General features: G+C 44.7%; 1 protein-coding gene across 7 annotated transcripts in view; it reads right to left on the reverse strand.

The window, feature by feature from the left end:
- The window catches only part of SLC4A11 (solute carrier family 4 member 11), a 40,439-nt gene extending 19,668 nt beyond the window's left edge, over positions 1–20,771 (reverse strand). Inside the window, exons 1-8 of one of the 7 annotated variants that reach the window (XR_009755245.1) lie at positions 19,008–19,336; positions 13,014–13,205; positions 12,285–12,322; positions 10,476–10,713; positions 8,202–8,283; positions 5,074–5,197; positions 4,241–4,510; positions 1,483–1,576 (exon numbers count right to left, since the gene is read on the reverse strand). Coding sequence is in view for 6 of the 7 variants with exons in the window: in XM_061552849.1 (XP_061408833.1) it covers positions 1,483–1,576; positions 4,241–4,510; positions 5,074–5,197; positions 8,202–8,283; positions 10,476–10,713; positions 12,285–12,322; positions 13,014–13,205; positions 19,008–19,107 (1,138 nt within the window). In the remaining variant the exon portion in view is untranslated. Of the gene's footprint in view, positions 1–1,482; positions 1,577–4,240; positions 4,511–5,073; positions 5,198–8,201; positions 8,284–10,475; positions 10,714–12,284; positions 12,323–13,013; positions 13,206–17,222; positions 17,290–19,007; positions 19,337–19,692; positions 19,731–20,624 lie in introns of those variants that run through there. The other 6 variants (XM_061552851.1, XM_061552852.1, XM_061552849.1 and 3 more) reach the window with 6 other exon arrangements.

Here is a 20,771-nt window from a genome sequence, read left to right on the forward strand (position 1 = left end):
ATGTTGTGGGTTTACTCTCCAACACACCGATGTGCTGAACTAGTAACTCACCGGTACGTTTTGTTTAAGTGACAAACCTGATTGGCCGTCGGGTGGTGGGCGGGTTTAACGACACATTTATATTTTCGCTATCCAACCCAAAAAAAAACCCACCCCTCGACTATAGTGCATACCTGTCCGCCAGCACTTGAGGCAATTACTTGATGGCTCACAGATGGCAATAAAGCCAATGTGTTCATGAGCCAGTGCGGACCTTTTCAGTCATGGCAGTGCACCATGGGGAGCAGGGGGCTGTTGGCCTTCTATTTGGCACTAAAACTCCATGGCGGCAATAGAGGCGGTGGACGGGGGTAGGAGGAATTAATTGAATTGTATGAATGCGCATGTTTTATGGTTTGAAAACCCTGTTACATACATTTTGAAAACAGTGGTGCCACCCACGCTTTGAGCAATGTCCCCGGCTATGGAAACGGATTTTCTCCAGGTAATTGGCTCTCTCTTACAAAGCGAAACACTCACAAATGGAAATGGCCAAACATCGCAATGCAGAACCCTCATGAAAGCGTCCAGCTCAGCGAGGCTTTCTTGAGGGTGGTTTGCCAATCTGATTAACTGCATTATTCTGCAGAAAACTCCGTGTCCATGTGGGCAATCATGGATAAAGACTTGCTGCTCGAGCGTATTGTGCCATGCTATAATCACTCGTCGTCGTCATCATCACCCCCAGCACTAGCATTAGCGTCATCACCATCATCTATTATCAATCCACTATTGGACGAAGATTTCCCCCCTCCCCCCCCCCATGCTGTCACAGTCCCTCACAGACTTGCGATGCTAAAAATCTATCTCGTTCCCGTAAACTGATCTAATCCCTCAATCACAGCGGTTGTCATCCTCGGAACATTTTCTTCATCGTCAAATGCTACACAAACCGAACCGCTGGGGACTTAGTCCACGCATGGCACGACAGCGAGCTCGAGCCAAGTCGGACAGAGTGCAGCAACAGTGCACATCAATGGCATAACCATCAATCCCTCAATCATTTATCACTCCATCAGTATCAATCCATTGCCATCAACTCCATCACCACCATTATTGCGCCCGTGTAATTGCAGGCCATGTTACGGCAAAAAATAAGTAGTCGTTATTATTCATGGTGGAAGGCTGCGGACGAACGCCGAGTAAGCAGAAGATTTGTTTGTGCCACTCGTATCCATTCAAAAGCCACGGGAACAAAAGTTTCCGGCAACGGCAATTTTTGCGCATGGCGGACTCAAGCCAAAAAAACCTCTATTACGGATAACAGGATTACCTTATAACAGCAGCAATCTGTCTGCGGATAATAGGAATGTCCGCAGAGAGATTCTGGCCACGGTTAACGGGGGTGTGCAGATTAAGAGGGTCAACGGATAAGAGGAGGGCTTGCGCTGTAGTACGAATCCCTACCCAGGCTCACCGGGGCGGGGGGCCTGGGAAACTCACCGTCCGTGAAGTCCGAGGAGTAGTATGGAAGCCTGCGACGGATGTCTTCCCAAATCCCCATTCCAGGAATAGTGCACACAATACTCCTCTCAGTCTGTGCACACACGAAAAGGACACGTGGTACACGTTAGTTTGTTGTCCTTCCCCCACACCGCCGATTAGCATGGGTGGCTGCGTAGGGTGCAAAAGAAGTTCAACATACATCAAGCACAAACTTATATTGTGTCTCCGACATCTAAGTCAGTGCCAGAGTTAAAGCGAACTGGGACGCCATATGGTGCATAAAGATTGTTTGATACCATCAACATTTCCTTATTTTATCTAATGGCCGTTTGCTAGAACATTCGTCCAAATTGAATATTTATTTTATGAACACACTTTTCATAATGTTGCATTAACTTTGACATGTTTTTTCACAGCTGTCTGCCAACAAACCTTCAACCCAACCAAAAACAGCATTGGGAAATCAAACGTACTAAAACACAGATAATCATATGCAGTTTTGCAAAGAAAACCACATTTATATTTGTTTCTACGTGAAAAATCACACTAAGGAAAAAAACATAAATTATATTTTTATTTTGGAGAATGGTCTGGGGTGGATATACAAGTAAATTAGGTCTTGTGTAGCATTTATTCACCAACAATCTTCATCTCTGCCAGGTGGCATAATCCCAATAAATAACATTAATATAACACCGCAGTGCCATGCATGACCAGGAATTGGAAACGCCTCTCCACCCTGTAAACAGCCATTACAAGGCATAGCATGTTGATAATTAACATTGTAACGAGCAACATGTGGACTTTTTTTGTTAACGCACCACACACTCACTCGTGAGTATTATGGAGTGGGGGAGGGGTAAGAACATCGCGTATATGGATCAAATATGGCTCCTAGCTTGGCCTGTGGCAAGAAAGTAACTCGAATCGTATGCATGGGCTGGAAGTAGCCATACCTGTCGACCCCTTATCAGTGTGTACCTTATTATGCATGGATCACCCTGCATATCAACATTGAACCTCTCTGCGGTTGCGAGAACATTTGCATATTGACATCCTTCTGTGTGTGCTGGAACGCGTGTAACTTTGGTTCAGCGCCACGTGAGATGTCGTCACCCTTGCCAGTAGCTTGGACGCAGGATTTCACGACCCGCATTACCGCTGCTCATACAACTGTTGCAGCGTTGTTCAAGTATGCGTGTAGGGAAACTGAAGTGTGATCGCGTGGCGCATTTACATGCCAAGCAATGTTCTGAAGTCACAATGAATGGTTGCCGTCTGGCCGTGTGAGTAGCATACCTGTCAACCCCTGATCAGTGCCCTACCTTATTAGACCAATTCAGACCTTATTAGTCACCCTGTTCCCATTATAAATCTCAACGTCCATCCTACAAAGTCCCATCGCAAGGGAGAAACACAAACAAATACTTTTTTTGCCCGTATTGAAACGGCCGTACGCCGTATGGACCTGAAAACTCAATTTCCCTGTACGAGAATACGGGCTAAACCGTGTGGGTTGACAGCAGAGGTCGCAATCGGGTACCCGATACCCATACCCTACCCGATACCCGGCTAGTCGGGTACGGGTACCCATTTGCGACCCTGGTGCGGCCGGGTACGGGTAAGGAATCAAAATCCGTTTGCGACCTCTGGTTGACAGCAATGAGTAACTCATGGGATCAAAAAACCACAAGGGGTGCAAGAGAGCAAGTATGGCACCAGACAACAAAAAAGTAGCCAAATCAGCACAGAAGTGGCCAGACGATTGCACCGAAAACTTGCTCATGTCTGGGAGCAAGTTTGTCCAATTAAAGTCACTTTAACAGGCGCCAAATTACAAATGTGCACTTGGTTTTACATTTTTTTTGCTCACATCCGGAAAGGAAAAGTGGCAAGTTTCACAACGCAACGTACCGTTGTTGGAGACTTGCAGTGGTGCTGCTGCCATCTTTGGGTTAAAGTAATTAACTGCTGATTCACCGAAATGGGCTTTTCAATGTCATTAAGATTTCCCCCACCCAAAGCGATCACATTAATCGTTCTCTCCCCAACATGCCAAAAAATAATACATATATATGTCTTCTACGGACGACTGTTGTTCCTCCGTCGTTGGTACGATCAACTTCAAGATTCAGGTGACAAATCAACCATCCTCTCACACGTCATTCCATCAGCAGGTTTGTGCAATTCCTATAAGCATATTTACACGCGGACCTAGGTTGGCATAACAATGAGCATGTGCACCGACCTTAAGAAATTAAAGGGAAATACAACCCAAAAAGCACAAATTGTGTGCATTGGTACCTCCCATGTCCCCCGAGTAGTCCAAAGTGAGCCCGAAAGCTTTGTTCGTAGACAAAAAGAACCTTGACAGTTATAATCATTAAAGCACTCGAGTGACATCTCTGCAATATCACTCCCATACATTTTCAGAACATCAATGAAGTGACATCACAAGGTCACGCAACGATGGCATATTGGAGCGTAACTATGAAAGTTTTTTTTTCTCTTCTCATTACCGGCGATTCAAATATTTGGTCAGGCATATAGGTGAAACGTTTACAATATATATTTTGTTGGCTTGCACCTTCCTTTTTTTGCAAGTATGTTAAACTTCTTTCGCACCGTACGTAGCCAACCGTGTTATTAGCTTCCGAAAGCACGTGATGCGCTTTCAGATGCTATATACACTACACCACTACACTTTTGGCTCACCACCGAACAAAGATGGTCACTGCTTCCTCGGTCACCTTACCGAGGACTTGCTGGAATCCTCTTGTTCCTGGAGAGATGGGCTGCCATCGGGCTGATCTGACTGCAAGGTTGCTTTGGGTCGCTCAAGCACGGGCGTGGGAATCCTGGAGTCCCCCTCCTCGTGCTGTGCCGTGAGGTCGTGTCGCCGGAGAAGGAGGGCGTGCTTGAACTCTTCGGGCGAGCGAGCCTCAATAAGTCGCTGACGGAACCCAATGTCCACGAAGATGGTTGCGAAAGTGCGGCCCACCTCAGTCGCTGTCTTGGTGCTTTTCTGCATTCAGACAGCCGCAAATAAAAATGTGCACTTCGTGCATACGCGACAAAACATTTACAGATCACAGGGCTTTTGTGAAACCGTCACGCGTTCATTTACCGACGCATTCGGAGAGAACTGCCGAATTTCTGTGCAAAGTTTACTAAACTGAGATGGCAGATTCACGACGGTGTGAACTCAAAACAATGCGACTACGAAAAAGACATCCTCCGAAGCTCCCAGACAACAGCTCTCATGTTTCATAAAGCCTGCTGCTGAATACACACGCGCACGTGCGCGCAGGTGCACGCAACTAATGGATACAGGGCGAAATGGATTAATTCAATTTGTCCAGGGTTTATTTTGTATTGAGCAGCGCAATCCTGTTTTTTTCAGATTACTGCAGAACAAACAAACCCCTGGCTTCATAGTAAGAAAGCAAAACACCATGGAGAAGACGACAAAAAGCACGAGTAACTTAACAACTGGTAGAATTTATATCCACTATCAAAATTGCATGCGGTTCGACAACAAGGCCATATTCTGGTGTAAAAAAAAAAAATTTGATGTAGCCAACCTACCGACTTTGGTGGGGCAAGAACCAGGATAACAAAGCGCACTTCACAGCAGTTCTCTCCCCAGTTCTGTGCCCTTTCCAGTCGAGCGATGCACACTTCCCGGTGCTGCAGTGTCATCTCCGTGCACCTTCAAAAAGCAGAAGCGCAAAAATTCCCACCCGTCAAGATCGCACACACGGGGGCGACCCGTTCAGACTTGTGTTATGAGAATAATGGCAGCGGGCTTTGTTGACCAGACTCCTGAGGCTTCAGGGAAATGTGCAAGTTTTTTTTTTTTAGACCACAGTAACTTCAGGAGGCCTAACAGGGCCTTGGCGTACACCTATTCGGGCGACTTCACATCCGTGGCAGGCCGGAAAATTAATGCCGTGTGCTCGACCAAATAACTGCTAAATTAGTCCACCAGCAGTTCTCCACATTAACCTTGTGCCTCGTTGTTAAAACTGTGCGCGAAAGCGCACACGCACGCAAAAAGAGACATGTCGACATTCACCGCAGCATGGCAAGAGCGGAACGCACGCAGTGAACTAGGATAAGAGGCTTCCTCAAGGCTAATAACCATGTTGTATATGTATATAGTATTCCTATAATGCCTAACGAGCAGCTAATCTGTCAATTTGTAGGTATGTGTCTTTGTCCAAAGAACCCCTCCTGGACCTCTCTACCAAATTCAAATGAACGAGGTGTCCGTAGAATGTTCGTGTTAGGCAGGTTATGTGAACGGTGCCAATATACTTTTTTTCTACTACGAATATGATCATTCAGTTTGGTAGTCATAGAAATGCTTGTCCACTCAATCGTTTATGATAGCGTGGTGTACAATGTGAGCTCCACAGCCCCATTTCAAAACACTGGTAGGAACCTCCTGGTTACACCAGCCCACAGGGGATTATTGTGTCCGTCCGTCCGTCGTGCATCCAAAAATGGGAGGGGTGGGGCTGGGTGGGGAGGGCGGGGAGGGGTTGGTCACCCCGTGGTGCCCTTATAAAACTCAACGTTTAACCTACTCACACCGGCTTGTGCCCGCCCTCACAGGCGGGCATATTTGCGGAACACACCACGCCGCCGTTGACCCTGGCCATTGACCGAGCAACCCAATGTTCCTACCAGCTCCCTCCGCAGGAATGTGTTATACTCCAAAAATTGGTGAGGGCCAGGTGTGATTGTTGGTGAATGGTGTCAGGTGTATCACATCACCCCATCCATAGCACAGGCTGCCCATGAGCATGCAATGATATATACAGTACTGTGCACATATATACTATATTCGATTTTGACTTGTTTGCATTTGTTCACAAGGGCAAGAAACATTCAGCCTCGAGCCGTTTCACAAGAATGACCCGCGAAGAACCTTTGTAAAAACAAAGTAAGTTACAGGAGAGAATACATCATAACGATGTAGACAGCGAGGAGCAAACACATTGAAGAAGAACCACATTCAAGTTATGCGCCACTCAAGTCTAAATAGGTTTTCTGATTCTGAAGTAACACGTCAGGCGATGCACATCAACACCGAAGCACCAAGCCGCGCCAACCTCCGTTAACCACGTGTGCAGGGGACGTAGAGCGCATCAGAAATGCAACACCGACTCGCGCGCCCTTCGCTCACCACATGTGGAGGAACAGGGATGTATTACATCACGGGAGGAATTTAAAATGGGCCGCGGTAGGAGGAGTTGGTGCCGAAACTGCGGAGCGAGCTCGTTCCTAAAGTGAGGGGCGGCAGCGTGAAATTAAAAAATTTTCCCCCACCGGTGCTCGGACTCACTCTGGGTACACTCAGCAGAAGTCGAGAGGCAGTTAAGGCAGAGTGACAAGGCCCGGAGTGAAATGCAGTCACGGAGGTAATTATTAACGGATCTGTATCTTGGGGAGTATTTTTTTTTAGGATGGCACAGGTGGAACAAGCGTTTCAGGACGGTCTCCGAGGCCGGTCTGTAGATTACTTCACAGGAGTCAAACACAGACAATGGTAGCTTTGACAATCTCCAGTCAGAGACGGAGCGGAATATCAAATGGTTGTTTCTGGAGAGAAATATATATATTTTTTATTAGAAATATGTTCTATACGTACCTGGAAAGAGATTTTGTAATTAAGGATAACATCCATATATATTAAATTGTCAAAAAAAAATTTTCCTGAGAGTCCAAAGACAATTTTCAAGTGGAGAAAGGGGGCAGGTGTGCGTCGCCTACAAAACAACATTCATTTCGTTTTATTTGCGTTGCGGACAAGTCTAAAGGACGGCCAACTCTAATGACAGGGATTCAAAAACCCTGTTGGAGTTGGCAGTAATGATCGTGCAAAGGTTTATATCCGAGTGGATCAGAAATTTGCTTAGGCCGTTGACACAGTCAGAACAAAGTGGTGCCTAGGACGTTGCCTCGAGGTGAAACACCCTTCACGCGACGGCAGTTTTATCAGATGAAATGTTGTCCACAGAAACAAGCTGAAAATGGTTAGATAGACGTAACAAGAGACCAAAGATTATTGCCAGGTTGGAGAAGTTGAAGCATGCCAATCTACCGAGTTAGGATGCCGTGGTATACAGTATCAACAGCCTTGGAGAGGCCCAGGAAGAGAATGATGACCCACCATGCTCATCATCAAGACTGCTGAAGCCAAAGTCGAGCGTAGAGCACACCGCCAAAGTCACGCTGTAATTTCTCGCGAAAGCCAAAATTGTTTGGGATGCAGCGGATTGTTTGATCGGACGTAGTGGATGATTTGCACTGCGAGTAAATAACTTCTCAAAACATGTTGATGAGAGGGGAAAGGAGTGAAATGGGGGTGATGGTTGTTTGGATCATCTGTGGCAACCCCCCCCCCCCCCATTTGCGGAGAGGGGGCAAACAAATTCATAGGGAACATTGGCTTCCTCTAAGTCAGAAGAGGTGTCAAGCGAAGAATTTTGGTTAAACGTGTCCGAATCGGGAGATAAGGGAGGAATTTGAATTCCCCGAATCCCTCCAAGGTTGCTAAATGCTGAAGGCTGGGAGGCTGCATATCAGGAGCGGGGCTGGGTTGGTACGAGCTGTTGAAGATATGGCCAGCAGAGGCAGATGTTGCGAGTATATTCTCTCGTGATAAGCAGCGTTGTCTCGTGTTGTGCCTGCTCCCCCCGACTCACAGCACGCAGAGCCACGACTGCTGGTAGTGAAGGCCCGATGGGTTGACCGTTACAGCCTGGATTGTCTCAGAGAGCAGGTGCACTGTGCAGGAATAGTCACACACACACACACACAGAACATCACAACGTTAACACCACAACACTCGTTAAGTTGTATTTTGGTCCTCTGATGCGTTTCAGGGTTGTACCGCGTGTTGTTCGGCACTGTATGCATGTCGGACTTTTTTCGCCCTGTACATAGCCAACTATGTTAAGCGTCAGACGTTTCGCTCCAAGGGCTGGGGATTTCAGTTCACCCTTTCTCGAAGAAGCTCCCAATTACCAGTTCTTCAGTCGCTGAAAAAGCTCCCATCAGATTAAGCGAAATGTCAGACATCATGCAGAACATCAAGCGGTGAAACGTGAACGCACATCGAACAGCAGCGGACGCAGCAAAACTAAAAAAAAACCTGCACACGTGATTTGATTTTAATCTGTGGCATGAAAATAACCTGCAAGCAGTGCTTACTCATTATCCCTTACATATGCATATTATAGATAAATATATGCCAAATGTCAACATCCCCTGCACTTGCATGTGTAAAAAGGCTTTCATGGCTCATTAAAAAGATAACCAGTGTACTTTAATAAAAAATATAGGTTTCTAAAGAATTTAATTGGGGACTGTATTAAGTGCATTGACCGTGGTATAGGATCACATTTATGAAAACCAAAGTATACAACGTGAAAACGTTATGCCAAATCGAGATGACACACCCAAAATAAACCCTGAAAAATGCTGCGATTATCTTTCAAGAGCCTTCGTAATATGTTTTGTAAAACACGCATTATCCATCTTTCGACGACACATTTCAAGTTGATGACAATTACAGTAGAAGTTTGTTTTATGTATTCACTACGGCTCATTTGGGGTGATTGCACCACAATGTGAAATATATTTTTTTAAATGTTAACATCCTTCTCTGCATCAAAAAGCCAGAGGCTACTTCAATTCACATGCTCATATTTTTTTCACTCATTACACAACTCCCAAGAGTATCAGGTAACCGTCAGACCTACTTCTGTTGGCACTGCTCTTGAGCATCACCGAAACGAAACCAACACCACTTTAGTATGTACAGTACAGATATGGGCATCCCCGCACCTCCGTATGGCGCGGTTGGCCACGTATGGTGCAAAAGAAGTTCAACATGAATACGTGTGTACAACGTACTACTACTAACTTATGAATGTAATCGGTCTTGATAAAAAAAAAAGTGGGGGAATTAGCTATGGTCATGTGGTAAAAATCGATGGTGAAATATTTTCTTAATTCAAATTTCAAAGATAAAACGTTGAGATTAATATACAAGGGAATACTGATAATGTGACATTGATACATTTTATCCGGGTAAACGTTACAACATGAGCATAGATAACCAATGACTAATGTGCACCAAATTAAGGTTTAAATTCAGATATTGTAAACATAACGAAATAATCGTATCAGATATTACCGTGTTATTATATTTAAAAGTAAAATATTGTTTTAAAATTAAGTGTGCGTACGCAAGTTAAGGGTGGATACATCTTAAAAAGGTGTAATAATATGCTTAGCAGTGGTAATTAAAATACGAGAACTGATTGAGTCGTATTGGGAATCTAACCGGTTACAATCTGACGGCGCTCGGTAAAATAACTTCTCGTAAACCTTATGGATAAAAACTAACCAATAGAGTCTAGAAAAAACTTGCCATACATGTTGCAATTATATTCACCAAATTAGGCAAGAGAGCAGATATCTTGCTGGACTATTCTACATTAGCTCTGCAAAAGCATAAAAACAACGTGAGATTAATAAAGTCCTGGACATTTGTACAAGAAACCAAGTTTGAAGCTGCACGTTTTAACCAGATTGTCAATGTGATGGTCACTACCTAAACATCTTTCCTTAGATCTACATTCTTGGAGATGCGCACCGTTTATAAACAAACTTAAGTCACAGGACCGAAAATTTTAAGTAAAATTTCGAGTACGGATTCTAGGCAATTTGAGAATTCCTTTATGTGTTTTTTAAATAGTTGGAAAATTTGTGAAATCTGAATATAATTTACATTGCAGCTGCGAAATCAACGTCAAAGCAATGCACGACATGCATCCAATTGCAATGTACCAAATAGCAGTGGAACATTTCAACTCAACCACGTGTACATTTATTGCACGGCTGACAAGCAAGCCACTTGGGCATTTTCCTCCCGGCAGCATTCAATTCCAACGCAAACAGAAGCCACCAACCAGTTCCATGAAGAGAAGCCTGGGCCATGTCCGTGAAGAGCGCTCGCTTGAGGAGGGAGCAGCGTGCATCGCGGAGCTCGGCACACGCGCTATCTTCCAGCACGCTCTCCAGCATGTGGCACAGCGTCGACTCCAACGATCGCGACGGAAGATCGAGCAGCACGGCCGCCTGGCTAAGGAAGCGGTCCACGTCCCGACCTGCGCGGACTTCTTCCGAAAAGTTTTTGATTTTCACGCTCTGCGGACCACAGGCATTTGGTAGCGAGCATTAGAGCACGCCACGCAAGTAGAATTGCTAGATTTCTGGTGCGCTCCACAGAACGTATTGCTTCTTATTCTTAGTGTGCAATGTCAATTTTTTTAGTCCTAATTGCTCTCCGTTCCACGCCAATTCGAGGTCCACGCCGCATTTCCGGATATCCTACTCGACATTTATCCACCTTTTCCTAGTGCTTCCCTATTGCCCTATCTTTTAACTCCATGTTCTGCACTCTCTTGCAAATGTAAATCTGCATTTCTTCTCCCCACATGTAAAAGCATCTCATATGATACTTCATTTTCTCTGTAATGGGTACCACTTACACCGAGGTATCCCTTATTGCATTATGGTCTCGATTATTGCCGACAACTACTTCATGAAAATCATGGGCAAATTATATAACAGATACTGATCATGTATGGATGTATGTCGAACTTCATTTGCACAGTACGTAGTGAACCGTGCTAAATCGGAGGTGCGGGGAAAGAAAACAAACCAAACAAAAAACACGTATACTTCACACATTAGGTTATTAAATAATGTAATGTAAAGGCCTGCTGTTGTGCAGACTGTTAGCTGCACCTACAATGCGTTTCACTTGAGAAAACACTTCTGGATTCAAGGCAACCAATCAATGTCTTTATGCAGTACTTACAAACAGAAGAAGCGTTGCGTTTTGCATGCATGGTATTTTAGTAATATAGGTTATGGACCATGCCTAGTGACAATTGATTTCATTTATAGACCCAAACAACTTGTAATGCACACGGTATTCGCTCCATCAAGAGGAGAGAGAAGACTCCAAGGAGGCGCAAAGAACCACAGGCGTGCGGGGAAGGCAGCGCCGCAGTGAGCCGGTGCCAACAATTGCCCAAGTTCTGCGATCCTCAATATATGAAGGTGTTATCGGCCAATTAACAAGTGTTTAGACATGCGAGGAAACCGGAGCACCTGGAGAAAACCCACACACGCACGCGAGGGGGAAAACACTCGATCCCATACAAACGGAACAGGCGGAGTACCACGTTCCCCGTACCGCAATCGACTGGTGAGACAGGGTACGGAGTCTCGATTTTCACATCAAAGCAGGTGGTGTTAAGATGTTCAAACACCAAATAGAAACTTTTTGCAAGGAATCATGTCTGCATTAACCACACGTAGTTGTGGTGAACATGCAAAAAAACACCTTCTGATAATATATGGATTGTCCTTGAAACTGATTGGTCTACACTAGAGACAGCCTTATTTAGGGCCTAGTCTTATCAGTGTAAACATCTTAACGGATTTATTGCCAGAAAGGGTAAAACCTATTCTTATTTTTTCATACTTTGATACTGGGAAAAAAAGGTCCCATTTTGATTTTCACATCATTTGTGCGATCCACCAAACTCTTGCTTTCACAGTGCAGGGGTCACAGGCGCACACAACGACCAATGCCCAAAAATTGGTGTTTATAAATGAGCTGATATTTGGATTTATTTAACTGGAGTACTATTCTATATATTGCAACCACTACTCATACCAATTATGTGCATGAGAAGGTACAGTACCTTTCTGGAAGTGCACAGGAGAGATACATCTTCGGCTTCTATAAATACACACAAACAATATACAGTATCACATTACAATTCCATAAAACGATGTTGCATACATGTGCACACTTGCTGCTTTGCCCTTGTGTATGTTGCCTGAATGCAGGAGCAAACATGGTAAACTGGCCAGGAGGAGAATTCCAACTGCTGGCTTGCATGACGCAATAATTTACTTGGGAGAATTGATCACAATTGACCAAATCTTCAGATTCAATGGAAGAACTCGACTGAATGTGGGGCAGGAAAATGCTCCACTGTTTGAACCGTCGGGCCAGGAAAAACGAATCGGCGACCTGCGCAGTGCAGGTCCAGAGTGCCAACCATTACATCACGGCAGCATCTGTAGTCAACTAAAAAAAGAATGTGTCTACATACGTGGCGCCATTCTGGCACAAATCTGCCACAGAAAGTGCCGTCATCACATTAATACTCAACATAAACTGTGAAACTTCCATTATGTTATATATATACTATCTATGATTATAATATGGCACAGGGAGAATTACATTAAAAAAATCATAATCTTTATTTATCCTGGAGAAATCCGATGAGCTAAGAAGCTCTTTTCCCACAGATGTCCAGTAGGGGCAGGTGAGAACAATACAACAAACAATACAAAAAACAATACAAAATGTTCGCCGACTGAACGCGGGTACAAATTGCTCGAGCGTGGTCAAAAGTACTGACCAGTCGACTGGCTGAGGTCAAGCGGGTTCGGACACAGGACGGTGAAGCTGATGCTCGGACGAGCACCACCAACAGTGATGCTGATGCTGGGCCGACCGCCGCCAGTACGCCGGGTGACCTCTTTCCTCTCCGGCTCCTCTTCGGGGATGCACGGGCCCATGAACTCGTTCTCCAGCTCCATCTCTACGGTGTCTACGGCGCGCAAGCAGAAACAACACCGGCGGATTGTTATTTGTGCGCGCTTCTACGTATTCACGCAACGCTTTTCTCTCCATTCCCATTCGTGGAATTTGTGCGTGGAATATACGCTGCGGCACTGTACACATGAAAACGTACGGTCGATGTGGTATCACAGCTTCAGTGTTTCCTGTTGGGGAATTGGTGGTGTAGGTGGTGCGCTATGAGCCAAGTAAGAGGAGTTCAATTCCTAGCTATTGATAACAGGTCCCATATCTCCACTCAGCCTCTCCTTAACCGAACCCCATTGACTTGTATGGTGAAGTATGGTCAAACAACCCCCCCAAATGACGTGTGCAGTCCTTCATCCAGCAGTAGATTTAAACAAAGTCACGTTAACTTAAGAGGACTCTTTATAAGATGAAAGCTTATGTTGTATTTGTTATCTAGACGTGTTAACAATGAGACATCTGTAAACCTTTGAAGTAAATATTTTCAAACTGCAGATCTTGCAGTGAGCAACAAATAAATTTTCACGCGTACCAAATCAACACAAGCGTACAAAGTATTATTCCATACTCGAAAGTACTGGTCAGCATGGTATTATGGATCCATATACCGCTGGGAGACATCAAGACACGGCCTGAATGCTTGCCATGGGAATCTGTGTACTCGGATGCATCAACACATTTGAAAAATACAGTGCTTGTACGTAACAATCAATACTGTGTACGATGTTTAAATAATAGAGCCCAAAACAGAATCTACGCATAACTGCAATGTCTTACTTATAAAACGATGTAATACGCATTTCTACAGCAATAGGAAACTACTGTACTCTCGACATTTATTAAAATGGCAACTAAATAAGCAGTGCTTAAATTTATAGGCTAAGATCTTTGCAAAAGGTGCATGTTCAACGAGTAGGGCGTTTCGCAAAAAATAAAACGGACACATGTACAGAAATTAACCTATTCCCTTTCCAGTCGTGAGCAAAACCTGCAATTCGTGGATTAATGCAGGACCGCGTCTTCGCCTGTAATCCCCCGCACACCGCGGAGGATGGAAAACACGTTACTGACGGACAGACCGCGATCCGTACACGAGGCTGATGCTGGAGAGGCTGCTGAGCAGAACTGCCGGGATGCTTTGATTTTATAAATAATTAATTTAAAGACGTGCTTTTTCGTTCATGTATGTGCTATAAAGAAGGGTCATCGGCCCTAAGGTCGCTCATTATACATTTTTCATTGTTCGAGTGTTATTTGACGCAGGTGTTAAGAGTTGATTTTGTCACTGTGATATGGCTCGTGGTGAAGAATGGGAGAAGTGGTGAGTGTGGTGGAGGGGAGGGGTGGTGGGGAGTCGTGGTAGATATGGAGGTAAGAGGGGTGGTGGGCTGAAGAGTGATGGAGGGGAGGAGTGGATGTGGAGTGGTGGATTAGGAGGGGAGGAGTGGTGGATGTTTGAGTGGTGGATTTGGAGGGGAGGGTTGGTGGGTGTGGAGGGGAGGGGTGGTACGGTGTAGTAGGGGGGCTCTCGCCGAGGAAGCTACCGGACAGTTTCGAGGCAGATGCCCCCCAACATCAACGGAGGAGCGACACTCACAATGAGCAGAGTGCCCGGAAGATAAAATTCAGCAAGTTGGCTCAGTAATAAGCACAGGTGGTGGTGCATCTCAGTCAACCCATGGCACCTGGGTCTGCCCCTTGACCTGCACCTAGCCTGGCACAGCATGGATTTTTCTCCGGGTCCTCTGGTTTGTTTCTCAACATGTAGAATCAATATCACGCGTTGAGAGTATTTGGCTGCAATCCATTTCCACGTGATGAGCCACTTCGTAGAGCTATAGCTGTGGCCGGGTCGCATTTGCAAAAGAGTTGTATAGCTCAGTGCGCCTTATCTGGTGAAATACAAAGTTTAGCATGGCACTTCGCGTGTCCTCAAAGTGCACTTTGCCTGGCACAAACTCCGTGGTGACGTCACCGCCAACGAGTGGCGAACAGCGGCTGTGTAAGTGTTAAGGAGTTGTGAAGGATAAAACCCAAAATAACAAGGGCAGCAATTTTTTCCCAATTCTGTAGTATAAAAAAAAACTAAACTCAATGGTTTCAAGAGCGGCAATGCACTGTGGGTCCTTAATAAACGCCAGTGACGAAGCCCTTGCAGAGGTTGATGACCTCTGGGTAAGACGAACCCTCAAACGGACCCAGGCACATAAGTCAAGTGCAGGGCAATGTCATTCTTTATTTCCTATTATTGTGGGGAAGAGGTCACATCTGAAAGTCATTTTTTAAAATATCCAAATAATCGATATGTAGATCCGTTCAAAAACTGTGTATAAACACAACGCAACCTCTAATAGCTTACTAACCTAGATTTGAAGTTTTCGTGACTGCAGGGATACTCTGGTTCTTTCGGCAAAGTCACGTAGGTAGAAAATAAATTAAATCACGACGTTTCGATCGCAACACAAGCGACAGTCATTATTTAATTTATTTTATACCTACATGACTTTACCGAAAGAACCAAAGAGTATAGTTTAATAACCTTAATTCGCATCAGTACGCCCTTATAACGAGGTTCAACTTTGCATCCTTATCAAGGTTTATCTTTAAACATTTATGAAGGTAAACTCGACATATACATGTAGATATGGAGGAATGGGGATATTGCACACGGAAATTCTGCAGAAGCTAATCAAGCAAGTAATAACAAGACTTGCACTTTAAAATGTGTGGACAAAAGTTGACCATTTTCTTGACCGATATTTCAAGTGAAATATTTCACCGATTTTGTCGACGAGACGAGGGTGATAACGAAAACTAATTAACAATTGACATTTCAAATCAACGTCCTATTTCTCAACGTGTACACTAGGAAGGGTTGTTTACCCCCCACCCCCTACTTAAAATATTCCCGCCCGTGGAAAGATATGCAAAGTACAGGAAATAAACCACAGTACAGTACGAAACTTTTCATTGTAGCTTTCTGATAAGTGAACACAAACGGGTCGCACACACACACACACAATCAACGACTGCACACTGCTAGTGTTTGCTCAGCACCTATACGACGATTTCCCATCATGTCACACAATGCAAATCACGTAATTTTCTACGTTTCAAAAAACACAAGAAATCTGCTTTTAAATGTTTGCAAAAGTCGCTTGCTTGCCGGCTGTTAATTCATCTCGAACGCGTGTCAACACCATGTGCATCTTGGCCTAAAACGTGTAAAAACTTACAGACCGCCAATCTACACATTGCTCAATAGAGTACCCTACAGAATCTAATCTTTTCCGACAACTTGCGCACACGACGGGGGTTATAAACTTCGGGGTCAAGGGAGACCACCACCACGGGCGGCGCCACACACACAATTGTGTGTTATTTTTAATCAGTCTGGCTACCGTTAAATACTGAGCAATGAATTAGTTACGACATTGAGTCGAACCGAAGCCGAGATGATAACCTATCTGGGGGCTCCGCTTAACTCCTGCCACTGTGGGTGACTCACGAACAAAACGCCGTCCACGTTTAACAAGTTAACATTCTTAGACGTTAATTAAGTGGGCACTCAACTAAGCCACTTAAAAAGCGGTGGGCGTGTTGTTGTTCGAGCCAAATTTGACGGGCGATAGGAAGCTGATTGCACAAAAATATACAATTGCCTTGTTCATGCCTTTCCAAGTCCCTTGAGGTCACATTGGCTGTTTATAATAACACTAACTTATTTAATTGGATTAAAGGCACGCTTCTCATTTCGTTTTCGGTTTTATAAATCAAACGTTGAGCTAAGCTGCTTCAATCTGTGGCATTCCTACCTCCCGTTGATTGTGTTTTTTTAATTTAAGCATATTTAATATCCGGTACTGTTAATTACACACTATTTTTCCCCTACAATAACTCGACTGTATACGCTTTCATAGTTATGTTTCGTTACAGTTAGTTCGATAAACACGCGTATCATTTGAATACATCTACAATGTACAGGACTGTGCAGCATAAAATGTTTTTTAAAGTCACAAACCGTACACTGCTTAACATGAACACCAGCATCGCTTCACTTCGCTAAAGCACGGAACGTCTGGTCAACACGTTGGCCCCAACGGTCCCAGCCATATACCAACGGCTTGTATCTGCCTCGTGTGTACATTCTCATGGCTGTGCAACATTGAATTATATGAAGCCCAGATTTGAAGCTTTCGTGACTGCAAGTATTCATATTCTTAGGTTTTTTCGGTAAAGTCACGTAGGTAAACAATTAAAAATTTACTTTAAATGAAATAAAAATAATTTTAATTTTTTACCTACGTGACTTCACCGAAAAAAACCTAAGAATATATGAAGCCCCCCTTTTAGTACGGATTATACGCCCTTTGCAATGCGTTTATGACGGTGTGTACCGTCGTAAAATTATCCATTTGTTAAACGTGTTATCCTCTTGTTCAAAGTTGACGAATATGCAAACAGCAAGTGAGCATCTTGTGGGTCTAATTCTGCAAGGCACATGACCAAGACCCAAATGGAAGCACTGCCTATGTCCATGCGTTTGGTTGGCGTATAAGATGACCATTATTGTGTTCGGATGGAATGATCTTGATGAGCAATTTACATACATGTGATAAGTAGCTAATGAGTCTGTACACACTTTTGTAAAGTGTTTATTCCCATTTTTTAAGAATAACGATTTGAAGCATCGTTCCACAAAGGATATTATGCGACACGTTTAGTAGTGTAAAATGCATTTTACCCTGAGAACTCAGAATATCTTCATGAATTTGTTCTACGTCATCATCTTAATATATGCATGTTGGAGTATATATTTGAATAATTATTTTAACTTCCTTTGGGTTCGGGTTGCACAAGCCAGCCGTGGCATTTGATAAATATTAAATTGTTATTTTTGCAAAGACAATACTGTACTGTATATCTGGGGTATCCATACATTGAGACTGCATATCAACATGTATTTAGATGTTTGCACAGGTTATACCAATGAAAATTGTATATCTTACAGACTACTTCTGCAGTAATGGAAAAGTTAACAAGTTTCCCAGATAATATAATCAAGGCAAGTGTATGCTTCGTCTTCTATAACGACTGGGCCTCTCTATGTATGTATATATATAAAAATCACTCTTCCAATTATGAGACACTTTATATAATAATCCCATGATCTCGTCAACTGGGTACTTGTGTAAACTTTCTATCCTCTGCCCTGTCCTTCATTGGAATCGTGGTGAAAGTGAACGACACCGCGGTCGACATTTCCTATCCACATCGGCCACTTCAACACCGCGACTAAATCACCCAACACAATGGGGACACGCCAAGAACTCATCACATCTCAGATGCCACCTGTCGGGCAGAGAGAGCCTTGCTACCCACTGGAATTGGACGACTACCAAAATCTTGGCAAGGCGTTATAGGAGTATCAACAAAGTTGAGCGTCGCCCCTTCACAAAAGTTGAGTGTTCCCCCCGGTTGATCGAGTTGCTTCCACGTTAAGCTCACGACCACTCATTCGTGTCAAAAACAAAATAGAACCCAATGAACGACCGTCATGCAAAAATGTCCCGAAATGCAGCGAGGCTTGCCCTGGTGTGTAGTTAATCAACGTCACTATTTTTTGTTAATATAGAACAACACAATGATAAACGCCAAAAAGCGTAAGAAAAACAAACCACCGATACGCTATAAACAATCAATCAATCGCTCCAACGGAAGAAGAGAGAAGAAACCCAAATCCGCAAGCCATTGTCGCCAACAAACAAATCACAGAAGTTGCCACAACAAGAGGACGGCTCGTTACCTGCGGCGGACCCGTCGGAGGAGGAGGAAGCCGTGGACTTGTGCTCGTCGGAGCTCCCACGACGAGGAGGAGGAGCAGGGATACTCGTATGGGGACTCATCAGTGCACCCACAACAATCACCCACAGCCCGTGCAGTCGTCAATTAGTAGTGGTGGTGGTGGTGGTGGCAGCCTCGCCAACCGGGTTTCACGTGGAATCTCTATCGACCACAACAACCCACGTCGTTCCTCTACCCGCTGTGTTATACACACACACACACACAACTTCGCTTATATATATAGGGCTGCATGTATAGATCGCCGACCTAGAGTCATCAAGTGGTCTCGCACATTTGCTCCTCCCGTAAGCCGTAACCTTTGGCCACGCACAGATGATTCATGCGACGTTTTAAGGCGCTCACCCCCCCCCCCACACACACCACCACACACTTGCAGCAACCACGAGGTACGATATATATTAGTGCAACCAAACGAATTCGTAGTGTTGTAATCTCATAAATGCACGAAGGGGAGGGGGGTGTAGATTGTAAAGTGTCGTGGTGATGGTGGTAGTGGCACCCGTTTTGTTTTTACGTCAATGGCCAGCGCTTGGGGATGGTGGGGGCGATTGCGAATTAAACATTTGGATGAAACTCGCCTCGACTCGAACTCATAACTAATGTGGCAAAGCGTGCGACAAACTCACCTTTCATCTCTCTCCGTCTCTCTCTCACACTGCCACCAACTTAGTCTGGCTTCGTGTGGTAGTTGCTGCACGAGCAGAGGGCCACGCGTATTTATAACTTAACCTCAATGCGATTGCTTCTGTGCCAAATGCCTCGTACAATTAATTCTGCATTACCGCATTGCATGGGCTTGTGTATGCGTGTGTGTGTGTGAAGCGATATTGTTCATTGGGTTTGTGTGTGTGTGTTGGTGGTGGGGGGGGAAACTTGACTTATTAAATACAAGTGGGGCTAACAAACAAAAACCCCGATACGATTAAACGAGATTATTAAATCAAGGAGTTATTTAATTTGAATGCGATTAGGTAAACTATTATTATTGCTAGCGCCACTCCCATCCGATAACCATTGATGGGGCTTAATTGGTGTTTGTGAATTGGATGTTGACGCTGCCTCACGTCGCCTGCACAACGGTGTCGTAGTAGAATAATAAAACCATTGCGGTCACCAAAACTCAAACATTGGTCACCCACGCCTTGTGGAAGCTCTCATCCGAAAAACGGACTTCTTCTTCGTGGTGTGCTCTGCTCTGCATGTGCTTTTGCCCGTCGTCTCTGCCCTTTCCAAAGCTTCCAGAAAACCCCGAGCTCATTGTGGTTGTCCTGTTCACAGGCGAGCTCCACACTTTTGCTATCCCTCCGGCGTGGACGCAACGTGGAAACGAAACCACGGCGCTGTTATTTGACCTCGCACTTTACTACAAACGGGGGGTGGGTTTACAGAGTCATCGGCGTATATAGAAGACATCACACTCGAACAAAGGCGACCGTGGAGAAAACGACGTCGCGATTGGTGTTCGAAGCCTCTCCTCCGAATGTCTCACGCAAAGTCTCGACAAACTCATCGTGTTCGCATCCTTGCTCTCACGACACACAACTCTCACTCGGCTCACCCGTCGTGAAGAGGATCATCGTTGGAGAACTCGCCGAAGCGGATTACCTCCACGCCAATGTATTCGCCGCACTTGCAGAACGGCAACCCGCCACCCCACCGACCACGAGGACAATGCCCTCAACCTCCCCGCTGCGTGTGGACAACG

This window comes from Lethenteron reissneri, chromosome 17 (assembly GCF_015708825.2).
Source record: "Lethenteron reissneri isolate LAM-NWPU_2019-01 chromosome 17, ASM1570882v1, whole genome shotgun sequence".
NCBI classification, from domain to species: Eukaryota; Metazoa; Chordata; class Hyperoartia; order Petromyzontiformes; family Petromyzontidae; genus Lethenteron; species Lethenteron reissneri.